Genomic DNA, 20,185 nt, shown 5'->3' on the forward strand with positions numbered 1-20,185 from the left:
TAAACATTTCGGTAATGCAGTTACTAAAATATTTTATTCACGTTATTGACGCATTTAATGAAAAAACAAAAATACACCCATAATGTCCCAACTATTAAATGAACAGTGAGCTGTTAAAACTCGTATGTCCCATACAAATTTAAAAAATATCACTAAAACAATTTGCGAAACTTACAATCTCGGAAGAAAATCTATGAGACTTTATTTCTTTGAAGGGTGTGTTAGTGGCCCAAAATATACAGACATTTGGCCTGCCATTTAAGGTTTTAAAAATGATATTAGGATAACAGTTAACGAAAGATCGATCTGTCAACATCAACACAAAAGAAAAACTGGACGTCTGCAGCAAAGGAGCAACATTTCCAATCTTTTCTCAATTAGCTCTGCACCGCACCTCCCAAGCTCCACGCTTAGGGAATAGATCGAGACTGTGAGACTTGTTCAGCGCATCTCTAAACTATACCTTAATCGTCTAAAGACTCTGTCTTAAAAAGATTTAACATACAATTGAATATATGTAGCATATAAAACTCCAGCCACAAATCACCTCTGTATTTCAAGATTGTATGCCTCTATCTCCAACGGTACAGGAAGAATCAAGCGACATTCATTCACCTTTGTACCGAAATAATGTTGAGATAACAAAAATCAAACAAAATATAGTCTTTTCATCCCCTCCTCCTTCTTCTGCCTTATCATCAGCACCACCTGACCTCCCTCACCCTTTCTAAATGTAACGCGAGTTATCCAACAGTCCAATATACATGATACCCTGCTTGCTCATGTTTTGACTGGTTTGTTTGTCGTGCCTCCTAATATTTTAATCTTTTTCAATCGGAATAACTTCCACTAACCGCTGTTACGTACACAAGAGGTTCCAAAGGGTAAACTTTTCAATCTCTATTTTTCTTTTAGACTTCTATTAAAATCATGCAGCTACATTCCGTGCAGATAATCAATGCGTTTGACACTGCTTTAAAACCAAATTTTTAATTTCCAATTAACTCTAGTAAATTCCAGTTCTAGGATGAACTTGAAAATATTTCTTAAAATGCACGTTCCTTGTTATTTAGTTCTGAGTGAATCCCACATTATCCCCAATATTGTTCTCATGGGATACTTTAAATGTCTGTACAAGCATTAGCAACGTTCTGCGACTTAAAGAAAGTTATGGGTAAGTTGGTTTGCTTTTAATTGACTAGCTATTAAAATATACCAACTTATTTTGCTGCTATTTCCGTCAGCACTGCACGGCGGTTAACACAAATCATTTCTTGATAAGGGAAGGCGGCACAATAGTTTGTAATGACGAGTAAACTTTGAGAAAATGTCCTATTCGATTCATTATTCTAGTGGTACTAAATAAAGGCCAACTCTTAGTGCACGTTCAAGCGGTCGTTATAATTGTAATCGTGATATTTGATACCTCTCAATATTATATAAGTTGTGGTTTACAAATATTATCTCATGCTTTTATATATTTGCATTATTCACGGTTTGATGATAGGTTGGATTAATGTTCATTATACGTTAGCGGGAAGTGAAACATGGCAGCCATTTTTCCGTTATGGTGGGGGTTGCCAACAGTTTGCTAAGGCCGGTTAAATGTTACGTGTTTTGTTTGCACACAGTTTCTAAGCCCTTCGATGGATTCCTGCCATATTTTATATGCATCATTATGAATCTATGGTAATTGATTATGCGGAATGCCCGTTTTGTCTTTTGACCTTGATTTAAGGTGACTGAAATTTGAGTGAAGATTTCGGTTAAAGATTTTCATTTGCAAGTATTTCCTAAATATATTGATGGGTTCTGTTCTTAACTGAAATGAATTAAAAGCAAATCATTCCACGTCTCTTTAAACTTTGGTTCAATGACACTTAACAGAAAATCTGCGTTAAGATTTAGTTAAAAAATATCTGCATTCGTTTATATTTTATTAGTACCTTGATAGACTGTGTTTATACTTGGAATGGGTTAGTATAATTTTAAGGCGATTCATTCTATGTTATGTCATTTTGCCCCCATGACCGTGATATCAATAGAACAATTAAAAAATATTGCATTAATGGTTTGGATAAAGTTGTATATTTGCTTATATCTTCTAAAACCTTTATTGGATTCCTGCCCGTGTTTGGGATGAAAATGATTGCAAACAAAACGTGACGATTCCTTCTGCAAAATGTTCGTTTAATCCTTTAACATTGTGATCAGGGTCACATTAATTGCTTTAAGGGTTTGGATACAATTTTTAATTTATTGTTTGCATTATGAACATTTCTTGATGGGTTGTATTCATACCGGCAACGAATCATCATAGAATCAGACCATTGACTATGCAACATAATTGTTCAATCTTTGGACAATGAGATCAAGATAGCACGTTTGAATGCATTGCCTAGATTGCGAGATCGGCAAGCATGCCCCTGGTCGTCTTGCATTAAATCAATCCTTAAGCTTGCGTGCGAAATCATCTGTCCATCTGATTTTTAAAACAATTTTATTGACTCTCTATATGGAAGGGCAATAAGATTGGAGGACAAGTTTTCATAACTTAGCAAATATTATTCAAAGATATCTAAGAATATGACAGGCACCAATAAACATGTGATGATAAAAATAACATGCAAAAGTAAAAGTTATATCACTGTACATAAACAATTGTCCAGCAATAAGCTGTAAACAGTACAAGAATAATAAGAGAAACAAATTAAAGGAGAAATAAAGACAACTAGTTGAAAGAAACAAATAAAAAGAGAATGACTTTGAGCACACAGTAAACAATAGCGAAAGCTTCAGACGAGTTTTCCAACTATAAATTCGACTTTTTCAAGGATAAATTTAATGTCAATGAAATATTATTTAGTGCCACCATTTGCAGGATAATAGACAGCGACAGACAGAAACGATCTAAATATCAACACATTTCCATTCTTACTTGTTGAAGCTTCAAGCTGGAATTTGCATAAACAGGAGATGCGTGTGCTAGGTTTGCTAGTTCTAGATCAACTTTGAAACTACTACAGTTGTATGTCAACTTGGTTAAATAATGTAAACTTCCATGTCGCTTGTGGTACAGTATTGCGGTACCTTTTCAATATTCAATCGAATTTGTCTTTACCAAGCCCAAGGACTGTTATTTAAGGGATTTCGGGGGGGGGGGGGGAGTGGTATTTCAGCATATAATTGCGCTTTGTAAGAAATAAGTGAAGAGTTCAAGTCTGGACAACACGGATTTTGTTCCTTCTATCAGGAAGAGAGTACTTTGGTAGAGACCTATAAGAGGATGCAGAGGTTCTATTTAGCATGCTCGAGGTAAATCATTTACGAATTTCTTGTACGTAGATAGTATTTAAAACTTTCTCCATGACGCTCAAGTTCCCCACCCCGTTTCAATGTAATGGACATTGCTATCAACATAAACTGGCAAGCCTATAATTTGGGCACTTCGAGTTGAACATTTTTATAGGCCACGTGAACAAAAAAGATAGAGAGGAACAGAGTGAAAAGAAGAGAAATTATACCACACTTCACAAGCATCTTTATGCATCAGTTTCATGACTATCCAGGTTTTCTATTCAGACTTAATCTTAATAGGGTATATTTAAACTTTCGAAACATAGGCAGTTGCTCGTTTGTAATATTGATACGATTATGTATATGTACTGTCCAAACAAAATTTGATCCCTGAGATATATGCCCCACCGAGCACTGACTTCACGTTGTTTAGATCAAATCTATATTCAATTAAATATGCCAAGTGATCTGTTTCGCCTTTTCAAACTGTTCTTTGTCCCTTCCATGTTTTAAGAAAGGCTGGTGAAGCAATTTATCGATCACTTCGGAAAATTACCTATAATCACAATATGTATAGGAGAACTTACTTTAAAGCGTGTGACGACATTGATCTGTATATTAAATTGCTTGAGGTTCCCCACGGGTGTAAACCAATACATTTTTGAACATTTTTTGGCGTGCAATTTACTTGACACTAACTTGCCAGTCTGTACAATACTTCCTCGCGCTTTTAGCAAACGCAAATTTATGTCTATTTCGGATATGAAAAATAAAGTACTTAAAAATATAGCTTGAGTATTTTTAGCACTAAACTCTGTGAAAGAGATATTTACATTCATCTAAGATTTAAACATAACCATTATCATCGCTTTCTCTACTGCGGTATCGATCGATCTTGCAGGCAACGATTCTAAAAGTATATGTATTGGGGATTTTAGGATGTATTAGCCTTTGATGTAACATTTGACATACTTTTGACAATTAAACAGTGTTTTAACATTGAATGTATGTATGTATGTATGCATGCATGTATGTATGAATGTATGTTATGTATGCATTTACATCTACTGCCCGCATTTCTGTATATGTTAGGTAAGCGTGTGTGTAAGAAGAAAGTCGGAGGATTTATTGCTGTTCTACTGATACAGGTTTCAGCAATGATGTAACCAGTCCTGCTTAACTCTGGTGCGTACCTGGACAGATCACGATGGCTGATGAAATACAAGTTCCGTCTAGTAAGATTTTATTCTTTTACTTTGGCATTTATATAAATAATTTCTATACATTTTATTCATGACTGTAAATTGTAGTAATTATCTTTATTTGAAATTTCGTACGTGCACAGGTTCCATTTTAAAATATCAGGAACTTAAAATTGCATAGGATCTATAAATATATGAATGTTTACAGTTACTAATAGCAAAATTATTAATAAATATGTTGACAAGTTTAGAGCTGTTTCTCACTGGATAGGTTCGTCAGGTGGCTTCTTAGAATAATTAAGTTAATTCCTTTTGGATGGGTTAGATCATGTGAGTGTTTTTACGATGGTTAGGTTTTGCAATTTGTCACGGTACAAGTACGGTCAAAATGTATTTCACCTTTTGTGCCTTTATATGAGTAGATATTGCTTGGACGATTTCGTGATTCTTATTTATTGTGTTCTATCATCAAGTCTGCCGACATATTTTTATGTTGTATTTAGATAGTATTTGTAGGAAACAATAGTTTCGATCATTCAGTGAAAATATTAAGTGATCGTTGGACTACACTGTTATTCTGGGACCATTGTGAATTATTCAAAGGAGTTCTGGAGAATGTCATTTGACACGTCAGTGCTGTTGGCGGACCATTATATTCGTGGATCTGAAATTAATACGGAACATTTAACTTTTTTTGTACTTTAATAGACCTTTTTACAGGATTAGTTTAGATTCAATTCCCAATACTGTAGAATCCTCTTAAGCTTCATCGTTTTAAACTTTCATAATTAAATTGTTTGGTAGATTTTACAAAACCTGTTAGTTTTACTTCTTTCTGTTACTTAGTTTATGACCAACGAGTCATAACAGCTGGTATTCAGAAAAAATTTCTGCGTCATTTTTTGAAACTTTTATAAGGAGAGAAAAACCCGCAAAAATAAAACATGTTTTGACAGTTACTTCTCGTTATATTTATGCTGATGCTAAGAACTCTTACGGTATTTGATAAAAATCCATATTTCTAGCATGGGTATTATAAAAAAAATATTTGTTATAAACTAATTGCATATATTCGGATGATATTTATAAATCAAATAATCTGTAAATTTATGTCACACTAGTGTTTGATGCTTATGTAAGATAGAGCGTAATAGTACATTTCCTTATACATTGTGCATGCAATAAAAAACATAAAATTTCTTTACTCATGGAAATTTCAACCTTTTTCGAAGAAGATTTTCTCTTAAAAATTTCTAAATCTAGAGTTTGTACAACGATATATTATCCGGCTCCTTTGAAACATCGCCATCTCTTTCGTTTTCTTTTATTTCTTCATAATCATCTTCGTTTTTGTGAACATGAAGAATAAATTCATGCATGGATGACCCACAGTTAGTTAGTAAAGCGCAGTTAATAAATAATGAATCACAAAAATTATAAAAGATTTATCTACCTGCAACGGTAAAAATTAATTTTACATGTGGCTGTATTTCAAAAAAGGTGTGTTCTGTAAATGACATACTGCCAGATATGTGGGTGCAACAAAGCCGCATATTTCGACAAGTCGCCTGTTTCCATAGACACCTTCATGTTTTAGATTTTCTTTGCTTAATGCACACCATAATGAGTTCAAATATGAGAGTGTCCCTCTAAGATTTGAATCCATCTAGATGTGCATTAAGCAAAGAAAAATCTAAGAAACTTGCGTAAAGACAACAATGTTCAGAATTTTTACATAATGAGTCAACGTTCACCTGCTTTGACACGTGTAAATTGATGTCCATTTGATCAGATTTATTCCAGTGTATCCTACAAGTCACATAAAGATATATGTTGTAAAATTATGTTGTGTTAGTCCGTCTAATTTTGGGATTTGGAAATAACTCTACTTCATTTTGCGGATGACAGTCTCTTATATCTGGTAGTTTTCTCTCATAAAGATGGCTACAGATTACAGTCCCTTCTGGACTGATCATAACAATGGCAAATGTCCTTCAATCGCTTTACTTTGTATGTCCAGTTGCCGTAAACAGCAGACAAAAGATGTAATTTTTGACTACACTGTACTAGGATACATGTCTGAGGTAGTACAGAATATTGCATATCTCGGCGTGGAATTTTCCAGCAAGCTACCATGGGGTCAACATGTAAACACAATTGTGGGCAAGACAAATAAATCACTTGGCTTTAATACATAAAGAAGAGTAAACAGATATGGTTGCTACACAGGCTGGGATCATCTGGCACAGTAATAACCTTCTCGAAGCCGCTGTGACTACCACTATATGAAATTAAATGAAAAATCTCAAGAATATTTTAATTCCACACAAGACCATGCACTATCCTATTATTATATCAGTACTAAATTACATTACAAAACTAACAAAACTCTTCAATTGCACAACAGAGGGCTTGTTCTTGAAGGGTCGACAGGGATTCAATGTAAGTACAAGTTCGTAAGACGACGCTCGTGGAAATGGATCAGACTGTCATGGGACATCTTTGATGTTGAGGAGATTGAGACTATTAAGACCGGCCTGATTTCATACTTCACACAATACTTATGGAATATATTTAGTGTACACATTTTAATTCGGTTTGAAACTGCATGTAGTGGACCATCTGCAATATAAGTACGTGTATGATGAGACAAATTCCATTTTAAAGTAAACCAGCAGAAACAGATGAAGCGGAAGTATGCTAAACAAAGGTGGCGGAGCAAGCTAATTTCTTTTACGACCAAAAAGCAAGGTTTAAAGTAATTTCATACCCTTATGTCTTTCAAAACGTCCACGTTTATTTCTAATGACACTAAAAGTTCATAATCTGATATCTGTAACTGAATGCTAAAATTGACACTTTACTTTATGTGGCACAAACGTTATAGATAATGCCTAATTGAAAATTGAGCATGCGTATGTCCCGAAGATTTTCTGGATACTTGCTCTGATAAATATCTGAACTTTTGTGATGATTTTATTTCCTTTGTGCAAAACACTCAGAAGAGTCGTGAATGTTGTAAAACTAGTGCTGGGGTAACACCTTGCCAAGAAAATGCAATGTTATATAAAAGGTGAAAATATGAGATTCACACCCACCCACCCCGTACAAAAAGTTAAAGTATTTTTATTGCCACCACCAAAAACAACTTGAAAGGGAAACTCTATTAATGTACATTGAAGAACTAATGCCAATTCAATTACAGCTCTCAAATGTCAGTGTGATGATGGTAATGTGATATTTTGCTTAGTGCAGAAAAATAAAATCAATTATATTTTGAAACCTCCGAGGATAGAGGTACTGAAGCTACAACGAAAAAATGCTATTTTCTACGGTTAAATTGTACGAGAGAGGAAAAGATCAAGACACAAAACTGCACACCATGATAGGCATAATTAATTTCTTTCTTTCAGTTGATCCAGGTAATGTGCTGTACATTTCAGAAGCCGGTTAGGAAAGTTACCACCGGTGAGGAGTAGTTTTGTTAACATAGCTGTCATATTGAAATTCAAAGGAGTCAAATACGATACATAAATTATGAAAGCTACGCAATCTGGCAAAATTGCAATAATCAATAACATTTACATGATGTTGCACATCCGATTAATCGCACAATATAAACTTTAGCCGAGCCGGTTGCCCCAAGAGAAGAATTGGCTACCCAAGAAGAAATGTCATTTGGCGTGTTTCCAAGAGCAAAGGCTTCAACGGAACCTATAGCCTCAGAGAAGAATCGACGAAACAGACTGGTTCGACAGCTGGCTGGAAAGTGTCAGCTGCTGACTTTAATGAACTTAATGAGAAGACGTAAACTGATGAGCCCAGGGGTGAATGTATTCGATCACAACTTGGCTGATATTTTTGAAGAAGTGGAACGAGAGGAACCGAAGACAGATAAAAGTCTCACATTGGGCAAGGAGTTGACGACGTCCAAGCAGTCTGGCATGGTTACATTATCTGAAGAGTATTTAGAAAGCTATGAGATGTTTGCAGAGATTTCCAGGAGGGTTCGCTCTCAGTACTTCCAATTTACTTTTGGTGTGGCATCCTGTTTAAAAAAAGGCGTACATGGAAACCTGAGATCTATCAGTGGACCGTTTTACATATCAAAACACACAAAGCGCGATGCGCTTAGAAAACAAATTGTGTTTTGCCTCTTGGAAGTACAGTGTCTTCGTGTTTTCCTGTCATAGAGCCTGAGCGTGTTACTGTAAAGCAGATTTTGTGACGATATTAGCACCGGACACAATGGAATCTGTAGTGGATATGCATACTAAACTTGATAAAGGTTTGAGGCCTGCGAATAAAAGCACTCTCACCAAAAGACCTGGCTTTTCTCTAACAGGACAAGGTTTGCCAGCCATGAACATTAGTTCAGCATAATTTTTTAGTGTTATTATATACGTGATGAGATAAACATAAAAATATAAACAAACATGATCTTTGTCGTGGGTTATTTGAAGAAATAAGAAATATGTTTAAGCTATTGTATTACATTATATCAAGTATAATTATTAAAGAGATGGAACGGTAATAGTATATTATTTAGAATTAAGTTTGGAAGCTCTGGATAAAGCAAGCTATTTCAACGTCATACATGTTTTCAGATGATACGACATTTGACCTTTATATATCTCTCTGTATATTACACTAGCATATAACGATTAGAAAGAACATATCTTCTATAAGATATCAATTTCAGCTACTCTTGTCCTTGAAATAATGATGCATCTAGATTAAAAGAATCTATATTGGTGTTGGACCGAGAAACGGAAGTCACTGTCAAGGAGTTATATTGTTTGTCTCTCCACTCGGCATAGACAAAAGGGGAGACAAATAATGTCTGCCTGCGACTGAGACTTCATTGTCTTGGCACAACACCGACATAGATTATTTGTTTCGCCCAATTATTTTCCAATTAAGTTAAATTAATTCTGTACTTTTGCAATTTATTTGACAGAATCAAAACACGGTATTCATCAGGTACTATTATTATTGGTTCTCACTCGATATAGAGGTCATAAGGTTTTCGAATCTTTTATGAAAATCTGAATCTAAGTGGAATCTATATACCGTTCTTAGAAAAGAAGAATAATCAAGAACATAAAGTTATAAGCATCTCGAACCACGTTCCATTGTTGTTCCAATTACAGTACTGCTCATTTATCCGAATATGTTAATGAGCGCAATGGGAGACCTGTCGACCCAAAGTAAACAAGTACTATTCATGAGAAAATAGAAACATAAAACCATTTTATATTATTTCTGTATTATCACATTTAATAGAATGATATACTATGAAAATAATAATAAGTAATTAATATTTTTTAATCGGATAACATGTAACTTTCATCAGGTCTAATTTGGAGAAAGTTATATGGTAGGCAACGGTACGATACATTGCTGGGTACAGACTGCTGTACAGTTAGTTCTAAGTGTGTAGTGACGGAGGAGATTTCTAATTCATGATATTCTTGGAAATTAATATGTTCTTTCGTGGACATATTGTGTTCCTATTACTAGTGCAATGATACGCTACATCGAAAGGTTTCTTGTGGAATGGCGCGTTGATTGGTGAATGAGCCATTATGATAGGTAAGTCCAGGAATTTTCGTTTGTTTACAATGTTTGATTCAACTTGGCTATTTGGGTAGTGTTTGACAAGTTTGAAAAATGCAGGTCTGACAAAACATATTTCAAATTTTTGCTGTCTTTACGGTAGCTTTAGAGAGAGTTTAGATTTTTCATTTCTTATAGTCAGTGAAGTGTGTCATCTGTGTTCATGGATCAGTGTTTTCTGTCATAGTTCGTTCCACAAAGCATGGCGAATTTTACCCAGTGTCTGTAGCTCAGTAATTTTTCAAGTCAGCATCATTAAATGTAGCCAGCAGTATCCAATTCGTTTGACACGAAGTATTTAAAACTAGTTAGGTACTTTTAGCTACATGTAAAGACGCTGACCTGAATATTTACTGAGTTAGGCCTACAGATAGAATAAAATTGACCATGCTGTGTGGAATGAGCTAGTTTCTAGCGTGATTCCAAATAACTCAACATCGTGTGTGTGTATGTCTATCTCTCTCAAAATGCTTTGTATGGTGTATTCTCGAAGATGGAGAGACCTTAAGTTCTTATATGGCTTACTTTGTGTTATATATTTGTTGTTCTTGTTGTTGTTTGATTTTAAAAAAGCTACGTCAGGCACAGCAGTAAACAACAAGAGTTTCTTTTTTTCAAAAGTATATCCTAGCTCGTGGAGACCTTGACTGAGACAACCTGTCTGAGACAACCAGACTGAGATAAGAAAGTAAGGTTAGCAAAACAGGTAGATTTGTCTGTCACATGGGTGAGAAATATCCATTATAGTCATAACTTATTCTTTCATGTACATTCATATACCATCGTCATCATTTGAACTTAAAAGGTCAATGGTCACATTTCTAATTAGCGCTTCAAGTCCCTCAGCGTACACTTATGTACACTGGAATTGTTTTCCTATACACATTAATTCAGAGCAACAAAAGCTAATAATGTAAAGGTAAAATTGCCTTCGTTGTCATTGTTGGTCAAACACTATATACTACAGATGCTGTTTCTCTGCTTTTCTTAATATAAAGATGCGATTATTTTGTTTAGAGTGGCCTTTATGGGAAACATTCACGAGGCACTTTCATCAAGAACCTGTAAAAGTGGTGGAGTCAACGAGAGAAACATTTATGGAAACAGCACATTCATCCGAGGTACAATTTTGGATCACATGATAGCTCTGAAAACAGATGTACGGTACAAGTCATATTGATCATTTCCATATTACGAAATGATACATATTTCCCATTGTTTAATCAATCAGTTTTAATCAAGGCATGATTTTCTTACTTTCAAGTTCTTCGCATTGCTCACTTAAATAAATAAAAAATGATACGCAAATGCAACACATTTTCTTTGATTTCTTTCCAAAGCAAACATTTGTAACAAGCAAAAGATCTATGCTAGCGGTGGAGAAGTATAATAATAGTAAAAATGTAATAGCTATTTTTGTCGAATAGAAGGAACTTCACATATATCCATACATATGTTATTTTAAACTAAATCCCCAGATGATCCTCAAAGTCCTATCATGAGTCCAAAAGTATAGAAATTTTCCGAACAAATTCCAATCTTGAATGTGCTGATGTGCCAACAATCATGAAATATGATAATGATGTTGTCCAGGATATTCTTGAATGAATTCAAAATAATGCCAAAACAGGGATTTACTCATACAGTCAATGAGCACTTTGTAATTCCAAAGAACAATTAAAAAATAAATCAACTCAAATTAGACAGATGTTACAATAGTAGTGCATAATTCTGATGCAAACAACCTTTATATCAAAACGGAAGATACATTAAGAAGACCAGGACGAGGGACGAAAGTTAATTTCCAGAACATTCTAAGTTGTATACAAGGTGAAGTCTTTTACTTAACTTTTAGTAAAGAGCGTGATAACTATCAGGTAGGCCAGGAATTTCCATTGGGAAAACCACTGTCCTAAACTCAAATCTAAGTAAATATTTTTTACAAATAGTATCTTTCAAGTTTAGTGTACACATATGGACGAATGTTAGCTATGTCAAATGGTGTTTGCAAAATGACCCTTCCAAATTTCAATCGTGGACAAAAATTAAACACACAATATATATATATATATATATATATATATATATATATATATATATATATATATATATATATATATATATATATATATATATTAGTGTTTGAGCTCTAGTAAAATAAACATTGTACTATTTAAAATTTTATCTATATACGAAAAATGAAACATAGAAATTTGGAATGCAATTAAGCATTGCAACTATAATTTGGATATTCCAAATAGTTTTTTTTCCCGGAATGTCACATTTGATAAAATATATCATCAAATTGAAACTTTAAAATAATAATAATAACAATAATAATGAGGACTTTGTATAGCGCCTAAACGTTGTAAGCTCTAACCGCTTTACAACAATAGACAACACCTAAGAAAACACACAAAAAACAAAACATATATAATGATATGTTTACAAAAAAATCCACCTTGAAATTAGAAAACATAAACATGCTAAAAAAATTAAGGTAAGGAAACATTATTAGGTCTTTAATACCTCTTCGAAAAAAACTTTTCCCCTAACTACAACTTCCCGATCTATCCACCTAAGCTAAATTACGATGATCTACGAAATGTAAGCCATTCACAAATAAACAAAACATCCTCACAAAGAAGAGAAATGTACATTTATCATCTAAGATAATGACACAAAACACGTGCGAGTTTACTTTCCGAAAGATTCAGACATCTAATGTGATTTGATACTATCAGCGACTCGAAGTTTAATTTACATTTTGCAGGTGTATCCGATGAGGAAAAGAATACACGGTAGGTGTCTGCTGTTGATGAACGCCAAATTTCCGAAGAAACTGATACACGACTCTGGCCAAGTGGCAGATACGTACTATAATAAACGAATAGGAACTTATCCGGAATGGCAACATATGAGTCAGCTTTTCCAGCAACTTGGATTTATCGTTGTCAGCAGAGTCAATAAAACAGCGATGGTAAAAAAAACGATTTAAATTAATATATCTTACTCTTTTACATGGAAACTCCTTAATCAATGATTTTCTCCTTATCTTTCAAAATTTCATTTTTATTTTTCCTTGATGTCAATTTGTTATCTATATATTAATAACAGATCGTACAATATGCTAGAAATTAGTATTTATCCATATTTGTCTATATAACTGTTCGTCTCAGTATTTTTATGCATGGGTGCACTCATTCAGACAGGGTGGCGGATTCATCTGATCTTTGTCCAACACTTAAGGCTTTGATATTTATTATTTGTTTATATCAAATATTTATTTATTAGGAAATGAATGAGTATCTGGAAATGGAACGACACAATTCCTACCATGAAGTGGCAGAATGTTTTGTGTGTGTTATATCCACTTATGGAACTCAACGACACATCTTTGGATCAGATGGGGGAAAGATGACATATAGGTCTATTCTGCAAAAGTTTGATGACTTTCATTGCCCTGCATTGAAAGGAAAGCCAAAGCTGTTTTTCATTCATTCAGCTTCTGGGGGTAAGATGAATGATTAACTTTATTAATACTACTACTACTACTACTACTACTACTACTACTGCTACTACTACTACTACTACTAATAATAATAAAACACTGCTAAAGGACAAAATGTTTGTTATAAGTAATTACTGCTTGAATTATACACCTCAAACTTGCTGAATATGTTTGAATGAAACCTTTCTATAATTGCAAACAAACCTAGGTGAATTTAATCATTCAGCTACATCTAGTATTTCACCTGACTTGGTTAAGAATATATACCCTATTATTTTATAGGCAGCTAAAATATGCACTTTCTACCGTACTACATACTTATAATGTTGAAAGGAAGATATAATGAATGTTGTACTCCTATCTTGGCAAAGTATACAGTACATATATATGCTGAACAAAAAGTAAAGTTGTATTCAATTTTTAAAGTGCAATATCTCAGCAAGGATCGAAACGCAAATGTCACTAAGGATGAAGCACAGAGCTATCTTGGGTTTGTTCCCTGGATCGAATTGCCACCCGACATGTTTCTACTCCTGCCAAACATACCAGGTATTACTTACATGAAATTTTCGAATGTCATTAACCTGTAAGCATAGCTAAAACTAACGAAACCAAAGCAAACGATTTCCTATCGGGATTATATGAGAGTTCATTTTATGGCTCCTCCTTGAAGTTTTTAAACATGCCTAATAATAATAGAAAAAAGGACACAAGTTCATCTTTATAATTAACATTTTTTGGTAAATCATCCAAACTGTATGCCATTGTTTTGTAACATTCCTGATTTGTTAGGCATCAGATAAATAGGAAAGTACCTTAATTTGAATTATGTATTTTTCCCTTTAATCTATATGTTATTTGCATTTGATCCAGTTAGTATGAGCTGATTAATACTTCAAACAAACATAATTTATATTCTGATGGTCACTAATTAAGTTGCGACACCAGCGGATAATGCGAAAGAAAATGTTATCTTACTTGTTTTGTTTTTTGTTTGTTTTTTGTTTGTCTACAGAACCAACAGTTTCCCATGGATAGCTTCAAGATGATGATTATTTTAAAAATCGACAGTTATTGTTCTTATCGTTTACATACATCATTTAATATTTTTACATCAAATTGAAGATGGAAAAATTGTGGTTTATTGTAAGTAACGTCTTTATGATTGAAGATAAAAATGATAAAGTTTAAGATTGTCATCCTAAAGTATTTCGATCTTTATCCAAGCTTACTAAGAAGTACATTTTATTGACGTGATAACATTATTAAAATGAAAGCGCACATGCTAGTATATAAAAGTTCATAAAGGTTTTGTTATCTTACGGATTCAAAAAAACAAGCACGGTTTATAATGTTTAAATTAATTAAACCACTTAATAATAATCAAGTTTTACATAGCAATTTGATACTTTATATATATTTATTACACGAATCTTATTACGAAGGATTGATCGGATGTACTGCTTCCATGAAGCTATCTCACGAAGCAAAAACACACATTTATCAAGAAATCCAATAATATGTAATATTTCTTTTGTTCCCCGATTTTTGTATTATCGGAGTTCGAATGTACGTAATGACGGAATTGGACGGAGATTTTTATATATATGGAGCAAACTTTAAGCTTGATTAAAACGTCTGCATCATTAACTTTTGGAGATTTCTTTTTCGATGATTCGGATGTTGTTCCATCTCTGAACTGATATAATATACAACGTTGGAGTCCTAGCATTTTGTCCACGTAAAAGAAATAGATTGGAGCCACATCCGTCTGTTCGCCCATCATGTCATATCGTATGATACTTTTAGAGTGTTATCATCTCCTCTTGCAGATTGAAATGCACGATCTTGACAATTTGTGTAATTATTACGGATATAACGGATGGTTTAGGCAGTAGGTTTATTTATGAAAACCTTTAAAACATTATTTGAATTTTGCCGTTTTCCAGCTATATACCAATATAATATACTGTTCCTATAGTTTTCAGTACATTGCATTGAAACATTCAAGAATAATGGAAATGTATATTATGTATTATAAAAGAATTAAATGCATTTTAGTTTTACAAGAAAAATATAATACGCTGAACATTTACTTTCGTCCGTCCTTCCATCGATAATTTAAGCTTCGGGTTTTGCTGCGTTACCTTGAAACCATGTTCGGTTGTGGCACTGACAATAAAAACGTGCATGTATCATTATTCGTATGCTATATAAATTATTAAAAGATACGTTTCTAACTTGTTCATATTTAAAGTGTCAATCACATCCTAGCGTCCTAGTATAAGTAGTTGGCCCTGCTTTGAACAATTTTTGCGGATATAACGAATATGTGGTTTACGCATTTCGAAAATTATCATGCTATCAATTTTGAAAAACAGGTCTTGAAACTTAGGCTTCATAATTTAATGCACCATCCTTATTTACACCTCACTTTATTCATTACTCTGATCACTCGAACATCCAGCTTGCAGTCATTTCAAGCCGTTATGTAAATTTATGATTTGATCCATTTAACCTTTATATACACACATCTATACATAGTCACACATGTAGCGTGGTCTTTGAGTGTAGGCACCTATGTCCCATGAAAACATTCTTCAATCAATTTTCATCAACTTGATCTTATCGTCTTTACATACGTATGTATATATGCATATAGCTGTGTTTCTCTGTTTTTATTTTGAATGTACACAACTTGGAAAATAAAATAAAATGGGAGGTGGGAGGTACCCATGTGTTATAGACCCATAATTTCTAGTTACCTTAGAGTTAATTTGGCATTTCTTTTCCATTTGATTATCTCTCAGGTTTCAGGGTATGGAATTTTTCACATGGAGGTATACTTTGCGAGACAGTTGTTTACATCTTTGAGAGATGGGCCCATACACATGACATACAGACTTTGATCAACGCGGTATTATAGTTCTCTTCCTCTATTCTTGAGCAATCTTCTTCTAAAACGAAATACTCTAAAGACAATTGTGCAAGAAAACAAATATGTTTTCTGGAACATTTTTGAAATAAATATATAATTTATGGCAACATTAGAAAAGTAGATTTTCTTTTACATGATGATGTGCATCCCACATGAATTAAGAAAGGGAACAAACATGTCACTGTACAAAGTTTGAAATCCATTTGCAATTTGTGAGGAAATCAGATCATTTCATACACTCAGAATAATATAGTAGATTCGTAGATAGTTATTATCAAGCTAATTTCTGGAACAGGATTCTAAGAAGGTTAAGTATTTGTTTTCTTTCCTGGAAAAATTATATTCGTACTCTGAAATCAGCTTACTGATGACATATATGTTTTCATTTACAAGGTTACAAAACTTGCAAGAAAATGCAAAGATCTAGTATGGTTCAGCATGGGAAGACGCCCCTTCCAAATTCCGACATATTTTTCGACGATGAAAAGAAAACTTTATTTCTTTCCAGGGCAGTCTGAATCTGAGACCATCGGTATTTACCTTTATACTATTGTTTTAATACAGCAATAATACTAAAAGGAATAATTATGCACATTTTATCCCTATGCTTGCTATTATTGATTGTAATTATAAATTGTTTCTTTCTGGATGTAGAAGCATTTAGAAATTTAAAGGAACCTGAACCTCAAGACAACACACTGTCCAATTAATAGACAGCAATTTATAACTTTTCTTGAAATGAGTCTGGACTTGTCTCATAATACAGAATATATACAGCAAATATACCACCACAAATCCGGAATTTCGCAGTAACTAAAATTACAGTCATCGATGCTTCATCTCTTACAAAAATCTTGATAATACACAACTGAAATAATTATATGGAAATATGCGAAGATTTATTTCAGCTGGAATAGTGATCTGTTTAATTATTTTAGAACTACACCCATCTATTCCTGAGGAGATTAGACACATGCCTCCAGATGCTGTCAATTTATATTTAAAAATTCTGGAGACAGGAGTTGAGAGAAGAAACAATATCCGCTTAATGATGGTTGGTTTGTATGCCACTGGAAAGACATGTCTGGCTAGGCGACTGATGGGACAAGGCATTAAAGACGTGGAGAGCACAGATGGAATCGAAATCCACAAAGGAAGGTGCACAATATCCCTAGAGGATGGTGTATGGTCAACAACGATGAGGTCTGGTAAGTTTGTACTGCATTCTTTCTATTCTAGTAACGACATAATTCAAATACTAGAAAGCAATCTTTAAAAAACCATGGTGTTGAAGATAATTCATATCACAAAATTGACAATTGAATATAATATAATTATATTTGTTTGCGGAAGGATGGTGGTGTTCTTTATATTAATGTATGCGTAAGAGATCATGGCCTTATTTCATTAATTTGTATCAACTGTTCGTATATCATGCTTTCGTTTTTGTATTCACTGAGAACGAGTGTACATCAAGTCTTACAGTAAGAACCCACTAAAAGTGACCTGTTTGAAACGAAAAGAGATCCTATTGCTCATATGAAGTTAAATGTTTGGTCTCATCATTATAGGGGATAGTCAATGATAACAATCCGTTTTAGAATGGGCTTCTTGATTCTACTTTGCAAGAAACTTTAACTTGTAGATATCACTGAAGCTAGTGGATGGTTATTTTTGCCATATGCGTTAGTATGGTGAGATTCAATACAAGATTTTAAGTGTCGCGTTACGGTTTTTGAAATCTAAAACAGTGGTTATATAACAAGTTTACAGAGACATGTTAAAAACCTGGTTGTGTGGGACTGTAAAAAGTTATCTTTGCGTTATGTTGGAAGCATTGTAGAATCATGCTGTTGTATTTGACGTTAAGTGAATAAGATTTTGACCAAGTACAGTAACAGGAAAATATACTCGACCATCTCATGCAATGCATCCACACTGGGAGACACATAAAGGGTGCATACTAATAATCCTTCTTTTAATACCTCGCTGAGTTCGACGTGTGTTGCATGTGCCACATGACATTATATTTAATAGTTACCTATTTGAACCATAATATTTAATAGTTATTTTAATTTGATTAAGTATTTTAAATTTGTCAGTGAGCCGTGATTTGTCATTACGTCGGCCACCTTTAATTTTTACTTGTATTTTTATACGTGAAGAACATTATTTTACTGGTAAATGTAGAACATTGTTAACTACAATAAAGAACATGCCATAGTTCAGATGAATCGATTGTGATGATGCGAATCGTTGATTTGTTGAATATGTTGTAACAAATGACTTAATGTTTTTTTATGTATGGATTGAATGACACAATGAAATTTCAAAATTCACAATCTGTCAAAGATACCAAGACGAATGTTATAAAAATATTCTTTCTAAGAATAGCACAGAGGGCTGATTATTCACTCCTATTTTAAATACTGATTGCCCTTCTGTATTAACTCTTTTACATATTTTGGCACATTGCTCTTGTCTTAAGTGAGTTCACTAATGTTGGGTTATAATGGACAAATACTTGAATCATTCACTGTTCATAAACATGTTGAAAACGTATTCGTATCTTTGAAATAGAGACAGAAATAGATCCGTCATCAAGGTTAGCCGCATTAGTGAGAGAGAACTCTAAAGACGGTCATTCATCTGAGAGGGGAGCACTTGAAGGTCAAAGCAACACATTGAATGACGAAGTTGTTCCACCCAGTGCCTCATTACCAGAAAGAAACCTGCTTGATAAAATATTTCAATATTTGGACATACACAGATTTCAAATTGCTGTTGCAGCTGCACTAATTGCATGTCTGGTAATGTCGATCTTTATGCATCAGAGTACGGGTTGGTGGATTATACTTTTCCTCGGAGTGGCGCTGGTTGTTGTACGTACTCGATAGTTTTGTTCAATATTCTGCTCGATAGATATATAAGTTACAATTGAACTTATATATATTTTTAAACGGAAATTAATCAGTCATTTTGAAGTGAAGGATTAACTGATAAAAAATGGTAAATCACGGATATTTCACTGCAGTAATATGTGTGCTGAATGAAGCAGCAGAATAATCTTATACTTTTACGATTCTTTAAATTTCCTTCCTGATACCCGTTCGTATAAGCACATACTACATTCTTTACAATGTCATTTCTGTTACAAGCATAATCCTATACTCGGGAAAAATTTAGAAAGATAAGACGAAAACTTCGCAGAAATTTTACCAAGGCTGAATAAATATTAAGACTAGAATTTGGTCACATGACTCACTCGTAATTTGTGTTCCGCAGGTAATGGGATATTTTGTTTGGGCACAGATTGAATATCATCAGCTTGAGAGTGAATTGGAAAGGAAGATCGATGAATATTCGGTAAGGTTTGATTCAAATAAATAGAGGAAATACCCATATGTAGCCGAATGATTAATAACTATTTCAAAAACGAGAAAGGACAAATATGAATCTCGCCGATAATAGAAGTAGGCAACCATGAAACAGAACTTAAAATAATACTATTGCATTGATATAGAAATTTTCGTAAAACTTAAAGCAGTTGAACATCTTTTTTTATCCTTGAAAATATTTTAGTAATAATAATAATAATAATAATAATATACCATAGAT

General features: G+C 33.6%; 1 protein-coding gene across 2 annotated transcripts in view; it reads left to right on the forward strand.

Moving 5' to 3' along the window:
* The first annotated feature begins 1,105 nt into the window (after positions 1-1,105).
* Positions 1,106-20,185, forward strand: part of LOC149779660 (uncharacterized) — a 55,989-nt gene continuing 36,909 nt past the window's right edge. Inside the window, exons 1-11 of one of the 2 annotated variants that reach the window (XM_089940477.1) lie at positions 1,106-1,174; positions 4,446-4,532; positions 11,136-11,239; positions 12,892-13,098; positions 13,413-13,632; positions 14,056-14,178; positions 16,440-16,546; positions 16,961-17,099; positions 17,506-17,775; positions 19,148-19,449; positions 19,853-19,933. In XM_089940477.1, coding sequence (XP_089796603.1) covers positions 4,505-4,532; positions 11,136-11,239; positions 12,892-13,098; positions 13,413-13,632; positions 14,056-14,178; positions 16,440-16,546; positions 16,961-17,099; positions 17,506-17,775; positions 19,148-19,449; positions 19,853-19,933 — 1,581 coding nt within the window. In that variant the 5' untranslated portion in view covers positions 1,106-1,174; positions 4,446-4,504. The remainder of the gene's footprint in view (positions 1,175-4,445; positions 4,533-11,135; positions 11,240-12,891; positions 13,099-13,412; positions 13,633-14,055; positions 14,179-16,439; positions 16,547-16,960; positions 17,100-17,505; positions 17,776-19,147; positions 19,450-19,852; positions 19,934-20,185) is intronic. The other variant, XM_089940478.1, reaches the window with a different exon arrangement.

This window comes from Sinohyriopsis cumingii, chromosome 17, assembly GCF_028554795.1.
Source record: "Sinohyriopsis cumingii isolate HCF-2022 chromosome 17, ASM2855479v2, whole genome shotgun sequence".
Lineage (NCBI taxonomy): Eukaryota > Metazoa > Mollusca > Bivalvia > Unionida > Unionidae > Sinohyriopsis > Sinohyriopsis cumingii.